General features: G+C 39.3%; 1 protein-coding gene across 1 annotated transcript in view; it reads left to right on the top strand.

Annotated features, from left to right (window-relative positions):
• Positions 1-17935, top strand: part of THSD4 (thrombospondin type 1 domain containing 4) — a 319815-nt gene that overhangs the window by 122695 nt on the left and 179185 nt on the right. The window contains exon 7 of the mRNA XM_055716936.1: positions 9162-9298. Within this exon, the coding sequence (XP_055572911.1) occupies positions 9162-9298 (137 nt within the window). The remainder of the gene's footprint in view (positions 1-9161; positions 9299-17935) is intronic.

Genomic DNA, 17935 nt, shown 5'->3' with positions numbered 1-17935 from the left:
TGCCTAATGTTTCCGTCATAGAGCAGTTCTGCTACTGTTACTGTGCAAAATGCCTTGTTGTACGAGTTATCACTATTTCTACATACTGTAAAAAAGAAACCACAAAACTTTTGAAAGTTGTTAAGGCAGCGCTTTGGATTTCTCACTCTTGTACAAGTAATTCAAAATGGCAGACATGACAGCTCACTAAGGACATTGCAGAAACTTTTATTAAACATTACAACTTCCCAAATACCTACATTCTTCTTCTACAGCGGGACCCAGGTAGAACATTAATACTGTGCTGAGACAAATTTTCAGTCAGTCAGAACAGAAAGAAATTTCATAAAAGCACATCAAGTTTATACCTTTTTCAGTTTTCCAGTTGTCCAGCTGGTCAAGAGAGACTTGAATGTGTGTGGTTTTATGAATGACTTGTTTCTAGTTGGTTTCCTCTCATTTCATTGGGGATTAATAATTAACTTCCCAGCTATTTTTAATGGATGACAGTAAATCTATAAAGTATCATTAATAAATAATGAAACAGAGGGGTTTGGGAGGGATGGAAAAAACGGGAAAATTGGAGTAAATGAGAATGTCTGCAAGTTTCTTATGCCATAAACACTAAATAGGAGGACAATGTTATGGAACATTGGGGCCTTTCAGAAGTATTTCTGTTCATTGAATCTACTCATCAGTAGTTCCCCATGACTATTTAACGTAGGACTTACTGGATCTGGGAGTAGAACAGTTTGTGGTATATTCAGGTGAAGATGAGGAGTTTGAATGATATCTTCCATTGTGGCTTTGTATTTGTTAAAATGTACTAGCAATTTCATTATAAAAGCTTGAAATTATTTTAATTTTCTTAATATCCAAACCCCAGTGCCAAAGATGTTAAATTATCTATTAAATTGATTGTTAAATTGTTAATATATACATTAAATATCTACTAAGTTGAGGAGACAAGGTGTAGTAATAAACATCTTTATTACATGAGAAAATGAAAAGTGGAAGTAAAAAAGTAGTGGAAATGTTCCCCCATCACTGGAATGAAGAATGGAAAATGATTTTTGGAAGAAAAAAAATAATCTGAGCCAGAGAAGTTTATAAGAAGTTAACAAAACTGAAAGGGACAAAGTAAAAAATAAACACAACCCTTTCTGGTTATTGTCAAGAGATGTTCCCAAGCCTAATAAGGACAAAGTCTCAAAAGAGACTCAAATAAAACAGATCACGCCACATTAGTATTTCTGTTGGAAAGACCAAATGTAGTTACATGGTAATTATTTCCTGGAAAATGTTTGCATATTGTTATTTAGAAATCTGGCAACAGGTAACTGCTGCAAAAAGCACTGTTCCTTCTGGCCAGTTCAAAAACTTGTAACAGTGGAAAACCAACCTGATACTGGATCAGTTCTCTTGTTATGGACCTGATCGTTGCTGTATTGCAAAGTTTGAACTTTGCACAAGTCTGTGGGGCCGGATGGGATCCACCCAAGGTTACTGAGGGAGCTGGCGGAGGAACTCGCCAAACCACTCTCCATCGTTTATCAGGAGTCCCAGCTGACCGTGAAGGTCCCAGCAAACAGGAGGTCAGCCAGTGTGACACCCATCTACAAGAAGGGCAGGAAGGAGGATCTGGGGAACTAGAGGCTCGTCAGCCCGACTGCGGTCTGGGCAGGCCGGGCCCATGGGCCGAGGCCAGTTTGAGGTTCCACCAGTGCTGGGCCCTGCCCGTGGGGCACAGCGACCCCAGGCAGCTGCGGGCTGGGGCGGGGGGCTGGGAAGCTGGAAAGGTCCTGGGGGGCTGACGGCTGAAGATGAGCCCCCAGTGTGCCCAGGGGGCCAAGGCGGCCTCCAGCATCCTGGCTTGTACCTGAAATAGTGTGGCCAGCAGGGCCGGGGCAGGGATCGTCCCCCTGAACTTGGCGCTGGTGATGCCACACCTTGAATACTGAGTTCAGTTTGGGCCCCTCGCTCCAAAGGGACACTGAGGGGCTGGCGCATGTCCAGAGCCAGGCAGGGGGCTGGGGCAGGGGCTGGGGCACAGCTCTGAAGGGGGGGCGGCTGGGGGGGTTTAGCCTCGGGAGGAGACTGAAGGGGGGGCATTATTGCTCCCTACAGCTGCCTGAAGGGGGGTTGTAAGCAGGTGGGGGTCGGTCTCTTCTCCCAGGTAACAAGTGACAGGACAAGAGGAAACATCCTCAAGTTGCACCAGGGGAGTTTAGGTTGGATATTAGGAAAAATTTCTTCCCTGAAGGGGTGGTGAGACACTGGCACAGGCTGCCCAGGGAGGTGGTGGGATCACCATCCCTGGAGGTGTTTAAAGAACATGTATCTGTGGTGCTCAGCTCAGGGATGTGGTTTAGTGGTGGGCTGGGCAGTGCTGGGTTATCAGTTGGACCTGATGATCTCAAAGTTCTTTTCCAACCTAAATAATTCTAGGATTCTGTGAACTAATGTTCCAGTAATGATTACTAAGCCCACATAGTCTATTATCCAAAACAGTAAAACCTTAAAGTAGTTCAAAGCTTTCAAGAAAGCTTTCTAGGGAATGTGACGTTTTTTGTTTCCTATGTGTTTTCCTTCTTTGAATAGGAAGCTGGATAAACAATGTTGCCTGCAATTAGTACTACAGCAACACTTGTCATCCATGCTGAGCTCCACAGGTGGTCACTGGTGGATGCTTTTCAGTATGGAACTGTCACATTTAAGGTCTGTGTCTGGCATGGTGTATCACTCTCAAGTCTGCAATGCAGCAGGACTAGATAGCTCTTAGTAGTGTATTGGACCTGCCTTTGTTTTCCTGTATGTACATGTGCCTTGGAGCACTTACTATATGAAAATAAAACCTTTGAACAGACACTTTGGTTTCACAAAACTGTAATTTTTGCCTTAGTGAATATATTACTTATTAAATTACATCTCCTGAATGGAAGAGACCACTGCTTTGTTTAGATGACATCAGCCTGTAGACTTACTATAGCTTTACTCACAAGTACAGTGGATATGGAAGGGTGAGACTTGGCCAGACTGCTTACTGTACCATTCCTCCTTCTCTGCCCTGTGGGCTTCTGTGGGAGAACCAAGAATGTCAGTAATCTGCAAGTCTATCGCTGAAATCCCACAGCATTAATAACCTTTAACTAAAGTAGATGTTACATGGATAGACATGAGCACATCTCTTAAAAGTTTTTTGAGTGTCTGCTATGCCCCATTACACTTCCTGTAAAGCAGATTCAGAGCTTTTATCGTGAGTAAATACTGAATTACAGCCCACAACAAGCTAGGTCCTGAAAATAACCGAGCTATGCGGAGACAACTTGTTCCTGGAACAATTGGTTCTGACAGATCACGGATGAGTATATCTTGGCTCGTTATGGAGAAGCACTGAAGTTGACTTTACAAGGCAGTGTGCACACAGAATGAAGCCTAATTTAAATTCGCTTAATCTCGTAATGTAGTATTAGCATGAATGTGATATTTGCTTGCCAAGAGTGTGCATGCCACTTCTCTATGGGCACCCTCGAGGCATGTTTCTCAAATTGCAGAGCTTGTTATTAACTATTTTTAGATGTTTAGGCAAACTTACAAAAACTGACAAATGGTAGAAGCATTCTGCAGTGTTCTGTAGAGAGCTAGAACTGCTACACAGATAACTGGGGAGTCTGGATCTCACACTAAATGAAGATTTGGCCTGAGGAACCATCAAGGAGAGTCTGTCCATTCCTGTCCCTACCTCATGTCATGGGGAATGTGAAATTTCTTTGTTGTACCATTTATTCTGGTTGCACCTACTGCTAGCATCATCTGTGGCAGATTTAATGTGCTTGCAGTAAGACACAGTACATGCTCCAAGCAGCCTGCAATCTCAGGAGCTGAAACAGAAAGGAGGAACTTGCTACATTCTGTAAGGGCGGTCAGTGTATGGTTGTGTGCAATGTAATTAATTTATTGATTGGTTGCATTTTTATTTGATTTTCACGTTATTTCCTGTTATTTTCTTAGTTCTGTGGCTATTTTCAATTTCCCTTTGATCAGCTGAATACATTATTTAGCAAACATATTGCAGTTGGAATGGTCTTTCTTGTAACATTTTTTCCTGTGAATATCATTAGGCTGAAGTTGCGTGCGCTGGCAAGCTGCCTGTGGAGCGTGCGCTGTGTCTCTCCGAGCTCACTGCCGAGCAGCCCTGCCGTGGGCTGGGCCCGCTGACCCGCTGCCTCGCCCTGTGCTGGGGGTCGGCGGAGATGGCAGCATGCGTTGGAAGAGGAGGCTGAAGGAAGGAATAGCCGCCATGGAGTCCAAAAGCACCTCCTGCACGTGCTCTGCTGTGGAGCCACTGGCTTCGGGGAGGAGAATTCCTCCTGGGCCTTGCACAGAGGGGAGGCAAGCGCAGGAGGAGGAGGAGGGCCTGAGGGGAGGGCGGGAGATGGGGGCTCCGCAGGGGCAGGAGGTGTTAGGATGGTGGAGGATGGAGCACGTGCAGCGGACACAGCACCCCCAGCTGCCTTGGCCTCTCCCTCCTCCTAAGGGCTGTGTCAGCCTTGGCAGCACCGAGGGAAGGTGAGTTTGATTTGGGGGATCTTTGCTGCAAGCCATGCTCTTTGTGAGGGCCCGCTGCGTGCCTCTGAGCGTGGCGTGAGGAGCCATGAGCTTGGTGTGGCTGGACAACTCCTTTCAGTAAAGTTTTAACATTTGGAAATACTCTTTCTCAACGAAATGCAACCAGATCTATCCAAAAGCTTCTGTGAGCAGGAAAGTTTCCAAAATGGCAACTTTCTGCCTTTTTAAATGTGGACAGGTTTTAGGTTTGGGCTGGGGGTTTTCTGAGGGCATTAATTTTTTATGCTTTCATTTAACGAAATCAAGTGGGGGCCAGGATGCGTGTGGGCTGAGAGTAAGACCAGGGTGCCACTGGCGGTGTCCCGGCAGCTGGCCAGGCCCACAGTCCACACTGAACCTTCTGGAAAGCGGGTGGCAGCAGGGAGCTGGCGGGGAGTGGGGGGGAGGGTTGCTCCCCGAAAGCAGCCAGAGCCCTGGCGAGCCTGAGAGAAAAACAAGGGAGTTCAGCTGCAAGTTGTATTTGTTTGTTGTCCCCTTTGTTTTAACGCCTGGCGGAGGAGTTTTCTCCCTCAGGAACTGCTGTATTTCGCCGGTGCTTAGGCGCCTATTCTGCGGTTCCCGCCTTCCCCTGAGGGGGCGATGCTGCGGGCCGCCTGCTGCACTGGGCCCCTCAGGCGGGGCCCCCTCACAGGGTGGCAGCATGTGTGACCTCGTACAAATGTGCGTTTTCCTAATAGTGGGATTAAAAGGAGTTTTGGATTGTTCTTCTGAGCCTGTGAACCCTGGGGGAGGACGTTTTTTCCCATGCATGCTTGTGCTTCCCAGCAATGGCTCTGCCCTGCCTCTCAGGCAGGTCAGCGCAGAGGCCTTAGCCTGAAATGCTGCTGAAGGCCTAGTTTGAACTCCAGCCGCTGGCTATAGGGTGGTGACATCTAAATCCCTCTTTTTTTTTCCCTTTAAAAAACGTGTGGGTGGGTTGCACAGTTGAATTTTTCCTCTTAAACCTATGTACTGCACTTAAATCTGCATTTAAACAGGCTATTTAGGGGAAGTGAAATGTCTTGATGAATTTAATTGTGGTGTAAGTTTCCTCAATTAAATCACTCTTAGGAGAATAAAAGCAACTAAAAGTTATTGTATGGGTTGCCCCTACTCCTGCGCTCTTGTATTTGTTTTGACTATGGCTTACTGTGTGAACTTGATAAATAGCACTTCAGAAAAATCACGTTTCATCTTTTTGCACCATTACATATATCTGTCAGTACATGTCCAATGCAAAATACATTCTGTCTGTGAATTTTAGTGCATCAATGAATAGGACAAATAAACCAGAAAGCAGGATGGTTTTTGTACTTAATCGTGTCACTGCTGGTATTGAGAGACTTCAGGTTTTTGTCTGTCAGGAAGGGTAATAATTTCTAAATCAGTGCCCATCTGGAGGGGTTTTGTGTCTTGGTAAAATGTGAAAGGAGTAATTTATGGTAGGAAGTTTTCACTGCAATATCTGCTCTGTGATGCAGAACAGGTGCATTTTGTAATTAAACGTGAGGTCTCAGTACACTTGCAGTTGAAGTGGGAGGTGGCAGAACTGTGCTGTGGTCCCATTCTTGCCTGCCTGGGTCTTGCTCCTCGTAAGAAAAGGTGGAAGGTAAATTTCAACAGAGGATTTGAGAAACGAAGTCTTGCAGTTTAGACAAGCCCAGGGTATCCCTGAGGTACTTACGGCTAGTTTGGCAAGGATGTTATAAGAAAAGTACTGGGTTTTTTTATTAATATTTATCTTTTTATTTAGATGCTTTTTCAGTCTGCAAAATGAAAACCAAACATTACATGTTACCAGGATTATTTACTAAAGGCACCTCCTTCAGTTAAATCAATAATGAATACATCTGGCAGAACCTGTGTGGTAGCATTAAATTTCACCCAAGTTCACTATTAAGATAGGGTAAAGTGAGAATTTCCACAAAGACTTGGTTGTGCTAAGGTGGGCATGAGAATGAAAAGCAAATACATTAGTAGCACATATAAAACAGTACCTGTATAGTGGACTATCTTAGAAAATTTGTCACACTTACAAAGAGTGCATGAGTGGAAATGTGTCTTGCTGCCAGCAAGTTGGGAAGGTCTTCACCTAGAAGTCTTACTCTGTTCCCTGAGGTCAGATAGATTCTTTTGTAAAGTCTGGGATCAGATGGCATAGTACTAAATATGTTGCCTGAGTGGAATCAATCGCTTCACAGCTCATTGTTTAATTGACATTTTAGGTCCATTTGCCAAGCCAATAGTGTAGCTTGACCTGAAGCTTAAACTATAAAAACCCAAGAGTTGAGGCAAAATACTGGGTAAGGGAGGGTGTCAGGATGCATGTGAGGTTAATAGGCAATGGAGTACTTTTTACTGGTGTGGTATCTTGTTTTACAGGGGAATTCTGAAATGTGTTTATTCTGCTGTAATTTTTGCATAGTAAATACACAGTGCTTACATAAAATCCCGATGGGAAATGCTCCTCATTCAGTAGGGGAAATTCTGTTAGCAGAGTTTGCTCTCCTTAGGTGAAAGTTTTTTTCAGTTCTTCGACATCTGGGAACATTGTCTTTAGGTAGTGAAAATTGGTATATGACTAAGCAAGGCAATGCCTTTAGGGTTGCTTATCGCAAGAATCTGCAGATTGAAGGCCAAAGGGTCATAGGGTGAGATGCTCATACAACTTTTATTGTTAAGGATTTATCTATCAATTTATTTATTTACTTACTTATTGGTAGAATATTTCTTTTTCTATAAGCGGGAACAGTTCCTAATAAGAAAGAAGCAAAGACAAAAGTTATGAAATAGGAGTCATATTTTACAGAGCAAGTAAGCTCAGTCTGCTTGTGGTTGTTGCAATGCAGTAGTCTTACCTATTAAATCGTAAATGAAGAGATAGGTCCAGGAAAAAATGCCATGCTTCTGCAGTTAAATTCTTCATTTTTCTGAGTAGACAAAACTTTTCTTGGGATCTAGAAAGCTGAGAAGCCCAACAATAAGTATTTTAAAGGATCAAAACCAAGTGAGAGTTATTAGGAAGAAGAAGGAATGTGAGGCTTAGAGATACTTTGAACTAAATGGGATCAACATAGGAGATAGGATATTTCAGAAACCCAAACGTCTCGACTTGATTTTAGGCAATGGGAAGAGGTGCTGATCGATACCTAGTGTTGCAGGTTGTAAAAACAGGAGACTTTCAGACACAGAAAAAGACAAGTTGGTTTCCATTGTGATGAATCACTGAAGCTGGATTTTATTTATTTGAGAATTCTGAAAATAGTTATGTGTGAAGTGACTAAGCTGCTAAGAAGAATGGTCCGTTTATCATTAAAACTAACTGTTATACTTGGAGATTGAACTGCAGGAAATACCTCAGTGCGTTGTTTTTTTTTTTAAATAACTAAGTGAAGTTCTTGGAATGATAAGCTAGTGAATCTATCTTTAAAAAGTAGCCAGTGGAAAAATTACCTAGTTAAGCACGGCATGCATAGCGTCTGCAAAAAGGGAACTAGGTAAACAGATCTTTGACCTCACGTAAAATTAGTAGATTTTTGAGGATTTCATGAAGCTATTGTCAGATGCAATAGATGATGTATATGAGTCGCAATTAAATAGCTGTGTGAGGGGAAATCTGAGATGGAAATTTCAGAATTGGTCTGCACTAATCCGGTGTCTGCACAGGGGGTAACTTGAGTTGAAAGCTTGTTACTTTTTCAGAAAACCAATGTTAAGTATATATTTGAAATAATTGCATGTCTTTAGTTTCACGATTTGTTATGTCTTAACTGAAGATTCAAAAGTACACTTAAGTAGAATGGGAATACCATGTTTTAGCAGCTAAAAAAGGTATATAGCATCTCCTTTGGCAGATTAAATAGTGGGATTCAGTTATGTTACAGGGTATGAGGGGAAGCTTGGTGAAGTCAGGGGAGTTTTAGTTTTTGATTATGGCAGCAAGGAAAGTATTGTCAAAAGAAAAAGGAATTCTGTTGGTACCTCACTGCCAGCATGTAACAGTGCTGCTCTTAGTTGGAAAGAAAATGACGGTATTGTTATTTCAGTTGGCAAATAGGGGTAATGAACTGTGTGCAACTTCAACGTGACAGATGATTTGAAATAGAGAGACTACACAAATGTGTTAACAAACTTGATAGCATAGGATATGTAGGGTGTTAGGCTGTATCTGTTTTAATAGATTTTCACAAGAGAAGATAACTCTTGTCTTCTGTGTTCCTTTCACCTAGAGTTCAGTGGGCTGATTTCCTTCTGGTTCTTGTGTTCCGACAGAGATCACAAGGTTTTGAATAATGATGCATTTTATCTATTTTTAAAAAATCAAAGCGTTGTTTTTTCTTAATTTTCTCTTGAACTAAGGAATAGTCACTGAAGTGCAACTTGTAAAAATGAAGAGGAAAAAACAGAATTTTTTAAAATTTGCAACTAGCTTGTTTTATGTGTTTCTTAGTGCTAAATGTTAGTGTGATTATTTGATGTGAACTCTCAAACCTCTGGTGCTATTTTAATGGGCTTTTCCTTTTAAATACTGCTGCTGTGTTCTTTACAATGAGGACTTCTGTCTCTTTTCACAGTGAAGGGAAGTCAGAAGTGTGAGCTGAATTGCCGTGCTATAGGCTACCGCTTCTATGTGAGACAAGCTGAAAAGGTGATAGATGGGACACCCTGTGACCAAAATGGAACTTCAATCTGTGTGGCAGGGCAGTGCAAGGTAAGGCTACTGTCTCTAGCAAGGCTGCCTCTAGACTGTCTATGTCATATGTAATTTCTATGCCATATGTAATTTCTGTATGAGGTTGGTATCACTCTACCTGTGAATTGATGTCTTGAATGTCTTTCTTCTTTTTTTTTCTTTTCTTTTTTTTTTTTTTTTTGGTGAGGGGGGAGTAGATGTGAAAAACATTAACGTTTATTATTACAGGTTTTATTTCTTAACTAATGTTTCTGTCTACTGAGAGCAAACTATGGAATGCTGAAAGTCTGGATTCAGAAGGTATTCTGACCACACTAAAGAGGATTTCCAGTGAGCTTTTTCCACATGCTTAGCTTTCTACAGAAGAGGTTCTCTGAAAGAATCAGAAGAAAAAGACTGGAAGCTTAAATAAGAGAGAAATAGAACATCTTTCTTTGATTAAACTTCAGAGTGGGTATATTTTTTCCAGTCTGCAACATAATGGTTTATTCCATTATGTGTTTATTTTGATTGCTTTTTAGCTGGTGTGTTAGTGTAACTTTTCTGATTGGTCCATGTTTGCCATTTTTAAGAACCAGGTCTTACTGGCTGTCCATTTACTCAGCAGTGATCTTCTCTTGGAAAATACTTAAGTGAATGGTCATTTTTCAAGGGTTCAGAAGGAGCTGCTGTATTGACTTTTTGGAGTCTGCTTTGTAGATTCCCTTTGTAATGAATAAATACGCTGCTTTAAGCAAGATGGTAGCAACTTTAAACAGAATGTTATGGCGTTTAGAAAAAAAAGTAGTTTTTAATATTTCAAGTAAGGTTAGTGAAAGAAATAAATTCCTAACAAGGGGCATTTGATACTTGGCTGATGTTTCCCATGTATCAGTTGGTAAAACAAGCAGAAGTGGGTCAGATGTGGCTCATGAGCTCAAATAGTGAAAGGTCAAGTTCAGTTTAAGTAGTTGGTTTGCCAGAGGAAATCACTTATGAATACAACCTTTTCCTCAGCATGTTCAGATTCCTCTTACTTGTGCACATCTGGACAATGCCATGTATGTTTCTGTTCTGTATTTCTTAGCACAAGCAGAGCCACAGCTTTGAATTTCCTTTGTAGATGATAGATCTGTGTGAAGTTGGTTATTCTTTAAAGCTTTCCTTGATCTTAGACCAATTCAGAAAGGGCCAGAAATTTGTTTTTATTACAGTTCTGATCCATGACTCAGAAAACTGAAAAACAGATTTAGTATACCAGCTGTAGTATTTTCCCAGTACTGTGCAATTACAGAAGTGTATACTGATACATTTGGATTGGAGGTCTGGGATAGAAAGCAAAGGGAGTGCTCAGCAGCCTAGTAGTAAAGTGTTCTGAATTCGGAAAAGTCACCGATTGTCTGTGTAGAACTTCCCAAAGCTGCATAAAACAAACAACAGGTTGTGAATCCTTACTGTGGATATTTAACTTGGGATTCATAGAGTTGTAGAATAAATCTGATTGTAAGGTACCTGGGAAGATCATGTAGTTCAACACCCTAGCTATATCAGATAGCTATCACGGCCTTTTCTAGGTAGAGTTTTGAACCTGTTCCATTGTTTAAGCAACGTAATGGTAGAATCTTTTTCCTCACATTTGATTGAAATTCCCTGTATTGCAGCTTATGCCCTTGGTCTCTCAACCTAGTGCTGCACATCTCTGAGAATCTGACTCTATCTTCTCTGTTACCCTCCCAACAGAAGTAGACAGCAGTAAGACCTTGCCATAGCCTTCTCTTAAAGCTAGGGATTCCTAGGCTGTAGTGGTTTGGAATCCAAGACTTGTATTCTACTTGCATAAACAGCAAAACTATAAAAAATGAATAGTTCTATTTAACAGTGATATTACACTTGTGTACTGTTCTGTATTGTGTACGTTCTTGAGTGAACGTGAATGTAGTTGAATGATGTAATTACAAGTAGAGAGTTAAATAATTAAGGTTTTGTACTGTCAGATGCTTAAGAGAATATTTTCCTGAAAAGTTGTTATTTACAGTTCACTGAAAATGTTTCTCGAGTAATGAAGCTTATTCAAGTCTTTCTAGTAGGTAGGTCTTCCTTAACTGCACATTATTTTATTTTTTTTTAATGTCAGAGTATTTCAATGTCTAAGGCATTTATGGTCTCTGTCACCCTCTGTTGGACATTTTACTGCATTACCATAACAATAATATCCTGGTGTTAAAAAAACATCATCTGTTTTGTTCCCAGGACTGTTGTTTCTAGTTCTTAGAAAAAAAAAGGTGGAAAATGTTGCTATAATAAAAATAACTTAGATTAAAGAATATGATCGAGACAGGTAAGTAAAAATTAAACATGCATGAAAAAAGGTATTTCTCACTTCTCACTTTTTAACCATTTAAAAAGTTACGTTGGGCAACCACAAGTAATATTAGTTAGAAGTTCTCAATATATCAAATGCAGTCACACCAGTTAACACTAAAAATACATGAAAGAGAAGTTTTGTCTTAAAGTCAAAACCAGAATGTTCAGTACTTTATCTCCTTTTCAAGTTGTTAACCAATGTTAGAATGGGCTTTTGAAACTGAAGTATTGTTTAATCTTATCAGCAAAGAGAATAGTGTAAGAGAAGATTTTAAGAACAGTAGTATGTTCTAAAGTCCTTCTTACAGCATGGTGGTTGTGACCATTACAGTATTATGCAGGACAGAACAACAGTATATTTCTGAGTACTTACTTCTGAACAGCGTCCCGGAGAGTATCTTTTTTCACTGTTTGCTATTCCTTTGTTCAGTGGGCCCCCAGAGCTGGAAGTAAAAACTTTGTAACATGTGCAGCACAAGAGGTGATATATAAAAGCTTATTTTTCAGATGTAGTCCTTTATCAAAACTTAATATATATGGTCTTATGATGAAATATCCTAATTTGTTTGTTTGGTCTTTTCACTTTCTTATTTGCCTGTGACATTGTGATAACTGGCATATTTAATAATGCAAGTACTACAAAAAAAGCTCGCTCACTGAAGATTGTGTATTTCCTGGTGCAGACTAGACTGAATTCTAATTAAATGAAACCTTTTTAAAGCAATTACATAATTCTAAAATAAAGCAAGGTAAAATAGGAAGAACTGGGTGATATTCCAGCTATGCAGAAGAAAGAAGTATAACAATGATCTTGATAATCAGTTTTATTATTTCTGTGTTTGTCTGTTTTTCTGCACATTTGAGCACTATTCTTCTGATGAATTTTAGAAAGTGAACAACCTTTTTCATTGACAGTCCTTCTATCGAGTTCCACTTCTGTTTTTTCAAAATTTTTATTTAGTGCCACAGCTGGTTATTGCTAATATATATGCTTTGAATATGTTTCAGTATTATTATGTGTTGTTTGTTTTAATACATTTGCTACCCCTCTCCTAACTGTGGATTTTCACAGTACTGTTAAGTTAAAGAATGCCTAAGAATGGGGCTTCTTCAACTTGGGGTTTAGCCAGAAGCGTCTGTTTTCTTGTTTTGAGGTATGTTTTCTGTTTGCTTTAAATCAGTGTATCCTTTTATTTCTTCTGATCCAATGGGATGAGCCTACTCAGTAGTTTTTAAGTTCAGAAGAGAAATGTGAGTGGAATAGTGATGAGGTTTTAATAAATAAAGCAAAGTATGAGGAAAGAATGCTTTTAATAATTTTGGCCTTGACCATAGTTTACTAAATGTAAACATACATAGGGAAGTATGTTCAATGTGGTTTTTTATCCCCATCTAGGACACTTCTGCTAGAAATCTTCTTTCCCAATATTTAGGCACGTGTGAGCATTGATTCATTGTAGTTCTGGCAGCAGAAAAAAGGTTATTTGTGAAGCTGGGAAGCAAATAGGTTTTGCAGAGATGTTAGTTACCACGCGGTGGCGCACTTTGCAAATGTATTAGCATTCCACATAAAACGTCAGTTGGGTGGGAGCTGTAGATACCTTTTAAAGGTACTTGAAGCAACTGCTTCCTCTCTCCTGATTTTTATATTGTATTTTCTCTTGCATTGCCGTTAATTTTCATCTTCCAGTTGACTGAAATATCTGAGCAGTTTTTAAATGCACCCAGTGAGTAACTTCAGTAGCAAAATGACTGGCATTAGAGATTGTGGTTGTCTTGAAAAAAAGATAAATTGCATCAGATGTTGAAATCCTTGCAAACTTTATAGGGATGTAACTTAAGTCAGCTATTGGAAGCATAACCAAGCATGCTAAATCTCCATCAGAAAAACATGATCAGGCAAGGAACTTCCATTTGGGACTGTGCTGACATGCGCTGGTGCCCAGGTAATAGAACTATAGGTGGCGTTATTGTTTTAAGTTAGGAAACTCTTAATGCCTGTGGGATCAGAGTAACAGATCAGAACGATGAGAACCGTGCACTTTCTGTAAGTTAGAGTTCTTCTCATAACTCATACATGCTGGAATATAAAGTAGTCCTATGCTTGTTCTTGCAAGGGTAAAGAATCTGTTTTCTGTAGGAATCTCAACTTACTTGTGTAATGTTGATTGATGACACTGGAAAAAAAGGCTGTGGGGTGGATTTGGTTTGTGTGTGTGTGCGTGCGCACGCGCATGCTTTCTTAAAGTTGGAGTCAGACTTCTTTCTCTGACCTCTTCTGTTTAGTTTGCAAGTTCTTCTGAGCAAGTACTCTGTGCTGTGCTAGCTTCTTGTTCTTAGGCATTACAGTGTTCATTTTTTATCAATAATAATGTAAGGAAGAACCTGATATCTGGATTAATATAGCAGAAGGAAGGGCACATAGATACCCATATCTGTCTTTCAGCTGAATGACAGCAAATCTTTGCAGTTTCTTGTTCATCTTACTTGGCTGCTCAGAGGGAGGTATATTCTTCACTACACAGAACTTTGTAAAGCTTGGTGTCTTGAGATGTGAAGGCTTCAAAAGTAGCCAGAGAAATGGCACCAAATGAAACATTGGTCTGTGCTTCAGTGGCACACTCTGTCCACCAGTACTTTGGTATTAGCCTAACTGGTACAAAGGGGGAGTGAAGGTTGGTGTCAGGCATTGTTTGTATTTGAGGAGGACCAGTGTAATGAACTGTTTCTAGTTATATGATGTTATCCTAAATGTGGGCCTTAAAATAGTGAATTAGTTATGTTGTTTTTACTATGGGAGCTGCTGTGTTAAGAAATTGCATGCTGCAGAGAATTGCCACCAAGGCTTTACCCAGGATAGGATTGCACACAGGATATGCTCTATAGAAGTTGAGAACTAGGTTATGGAGCCTAATGGCATTCAGATGCTGAAATGCATTGTGGAATGGAATGAGAATGAAACCTCTAGTTAATATTGAAGGCTTGCTTTTTTCTTAATTTTTGTTTGGTTTCTGTCAATAGTAGCTGAGGACACTGTGCTCTGAGCTCAAGACCTTTTCAAGGAGTAGGTAGGGTGCATTCAAAGAGGCAAAAATCAGCATTTCGTCAGATCTCTATTTAGTTTTGCTCATACTGCGTATGGAGCCTCTGTTGGAGGCTTTTTCTTTCAAGGGAAAACGATTTGTAAAATACATCATAAAAGTGAAAAACTATAGTTACAATAGAATGCACTCTCTCTCTCTACCTTTCATGTATGCCGTTATAATTTCTTCATTGTTGGAAATAGGACTCTTCATTGTTTCTCTTCATAATGACTTGCTAATCCCAAGCATTGCATTGGGAAACACCTGCCTGGCCTTAATAAGGTGTTAATGGAAGAAACAGGTTCCTGGGAGCTAAGAAATAACTCCTTTTGCTGCTTCTTCTCTGTTTGCATAGTTTCGTGTTAAATGTTTTACACAGAATAAGTGAGCCTCTGTAAGATTTCTTGATCTCACTGTCTAAAAGGTCCTTCTGCCTTCCTCCATTTATAAAGCAACACTTTTTTTTTTTTTTTTTGTAAAGCAACACTAAATTTTTTTTTGGCATATGGTTGTTGGCCATGACCTAATTTACATTGCTTCTGATAGCTGATACACAGCAGGTGCAATCACTGCATGTAAAGGATACGGAAAGGATAACTTTACTGCCTTTGAACTGAGCTAGAACTGATGTAGAATTTGAAGATAGGAAACTGTGAATAACAAAGCATTCAACTCAGTTAAGTTCAAACAAAATAAGTAAGCACTAGATGTGTATGTTTGTTCTTTTCCCCCTGCTTGTCAACCTCTTGTCTGGAGAAAGACCTCAATCCAAAGGATGGAGCTCCTCACTCTTCCATTAAGTGGGTACGGACTCTCTAGTTCTGCACTTTTTAGTCTCATTATAAATGAGCCAGTAATACTGATGTTACCAGGTCATGTGTTCCTTACGATGGCATTTAATGTATTTACCTAGCCCATACAATACAGCATTTATACTAGTGCTGTGGGGGTTTTTGTTTGGGTTTTTGTTTGTTGGGGTTTTTTTTCCTTCTTCCCAGTTTTAAGCTGGTTCTGAGAGTGAATTTATATAAGATCTGCATGTCATAAATGTGCATATAACCTTTTTTTTGCTGTAGCACTTGGAACCCCAATAAGATTTCACTGTTCTGTTGAACTACAGCCTGACAAGGAACTTGTGAAAAGACACAATATAATTTAATAACATTAAAATTTGGCTTACAAGTACTGGAGAAGAAAGTTATCACTGTATGTTAAAATGTTCTCCCCGCTGCTGGGGAAAAGCAAAATGAAATACTTATGCTGGAAAAAGCCTGATTCAAACACATTTTTTTCTTAAGTGATAAAAAATTCCAATGTGAAGTACCTGAAATAAAACCTCAATCTTGAAAACTTTCCTAACCAGAATTCAAAAAATTAAATGCTTTGTAAAATTTCAAGTTCCATAGCGTGTCAATAGCATGTGTAATTAAGGTTAACTGATGCTTATAATTATATAAGCTTATAATGCTTATATAATAAATTATATTCCTTCTTTTAGATCATTATCTAGATCATTTTCTTAAACAGCAAAGAGGAAATAGTTTCCTTGTGTAACTGAAAATTTGAAAGATATAATACTAGAACTTTCAATTATATCTTACTGCTATGGAGTTACACAATTATATAAAAATAAAAAGAAGTTAAAACTGTAAAATTTAAAAAAACCCTCACAGAACATCAAAACCCAAAACCAAGAAAAACCCAAATAAACCTAAAATGGTTTTACAGAATTTTTTTCATTCTAAGATGTTTTTAAACTGCTTTTAAATATTCTACATAGTATATTGCTTGGGAAATATTTGCTTTACCTCAGTTTGGTCAAAAATAGATGCTGAACTGAGCCATAGAATGGCTGATCCAAATTCTGATTATCTCTACGCTCCACTGTCTCTGTTTTCTTGTTAGATGTAGTCAATAATATATAACTTGCCTATCCAAAGCAGCTTGAGACATAGGAAAGTAAAGGAGTTGTATGTAGCTGTAATTTGTTCTTATTTCTACAGTTCTTTTTAACTATGTCTTTTAAATAATTTTGCAGATTCACATGTCTTTCTGAAAGGGTAGAATGTAATCCTTAGTCTGCAGTATGCATCTGTCTTCACAGGTTGGATAACAGTGTTAGAAAATACATACCAGCTTTGAACGTAATTGTGTCACTACAAAAGTAGTTCTGAAAGCAAATGGTACTCTTTCTAATGATTAAGTGACACAATTAGGGAATCTTACTACATTTGAGGTACTCTTCCCTCTGAACTAGTTTCAAAATAATAAATATTTTTTAAAATCAAAAATAAAACTAGAAAAATGTGAAGTTTTCAAGAATGCTGGGGATACTAATGGCATAGAAAATAAGAATACTGTATGTTGTTAGGCCTTGGTTTTTTCCCCTTATAAGATATATTGATATATATCAGGCTACAAGTGAAGCCAGGTTTGTTTATCTGCCAGGCTGGAATAATGAAATGATCACTGTTGGGTGCTACAGACTTCTCTGAGTCTAGCACTGAGTATATCTTCTCTTCAGTGTTTGGCTCCAAGATAGGTGATGATTCTAGCAGCTGAAGAGTAAACAAAACTCTGTAAATCCCTGCCAGTCTTTTCCCCCCCACCCCTCATTCCTATCTTTTAGACTTTTTTTTCAGCATTTTAGTGGGTTTTTTTGTTGTTTTTTTGTTAATGCCAGTCCTTTTAGTTTTGACTTTCTTGTTCAAAGTTTCTTTTTTCGCTTGAAGCTTTTGATAGTAATTTTAAGTGTCTTTCTGAGGCCTACAACTGGCAGTGTTTGCTGCATAGGAAGTGAGAGAGATGACCTTGGTTGTTTTGAGTTCACAGTACAAACAACAGTGCATGCAGTTTAGTAATCCTTTCAGCAGAATCATGTTCTGCACCTCACATGCTTTTAAAGAAACAAGATAAAGTCTGTAATACAGTAATGTACTACTGTCAAAGGATGCTGAGAGTGTTTATGAAGAAACATTCAGTAACACACCAGTCCTTTCACATGGTTGTTCATAAATAAACCCAAGCTCCTGATCACTGGTTCTGCTTCTCAAACACTATTTTTCTGACATTATGTGTAAATTAAGTGTAGACATGAAAAAAGAAATATGGATCAAAATACAAAATAAATGTGATCTCAAAACTATTCCTTTTTTCTCTGCCCTTTTCCAGAGTATTCATGAATGTAGTCTAACAAGCCAAGCTATGATAACCTATAGTAAGACAGCTT

This window comes from Falco cherrug, chromosome 7, assembly GCF_023634085.1.
Source record: "Falco cherrug isolate bFalChe1 chromosome 7, bFalChe1.pri, whole genome shotgun sequence".
Lineage (NCBI taxonomy): Eukaryota > Metazoa > Chordata > Aves > Falconiformes > Falconidae > Falco > Falco cherrug.
Note: the sequence above shows the minus strand (reverse complement) of the source record. Positions and strands in the feature narration are given on the sequence as shown.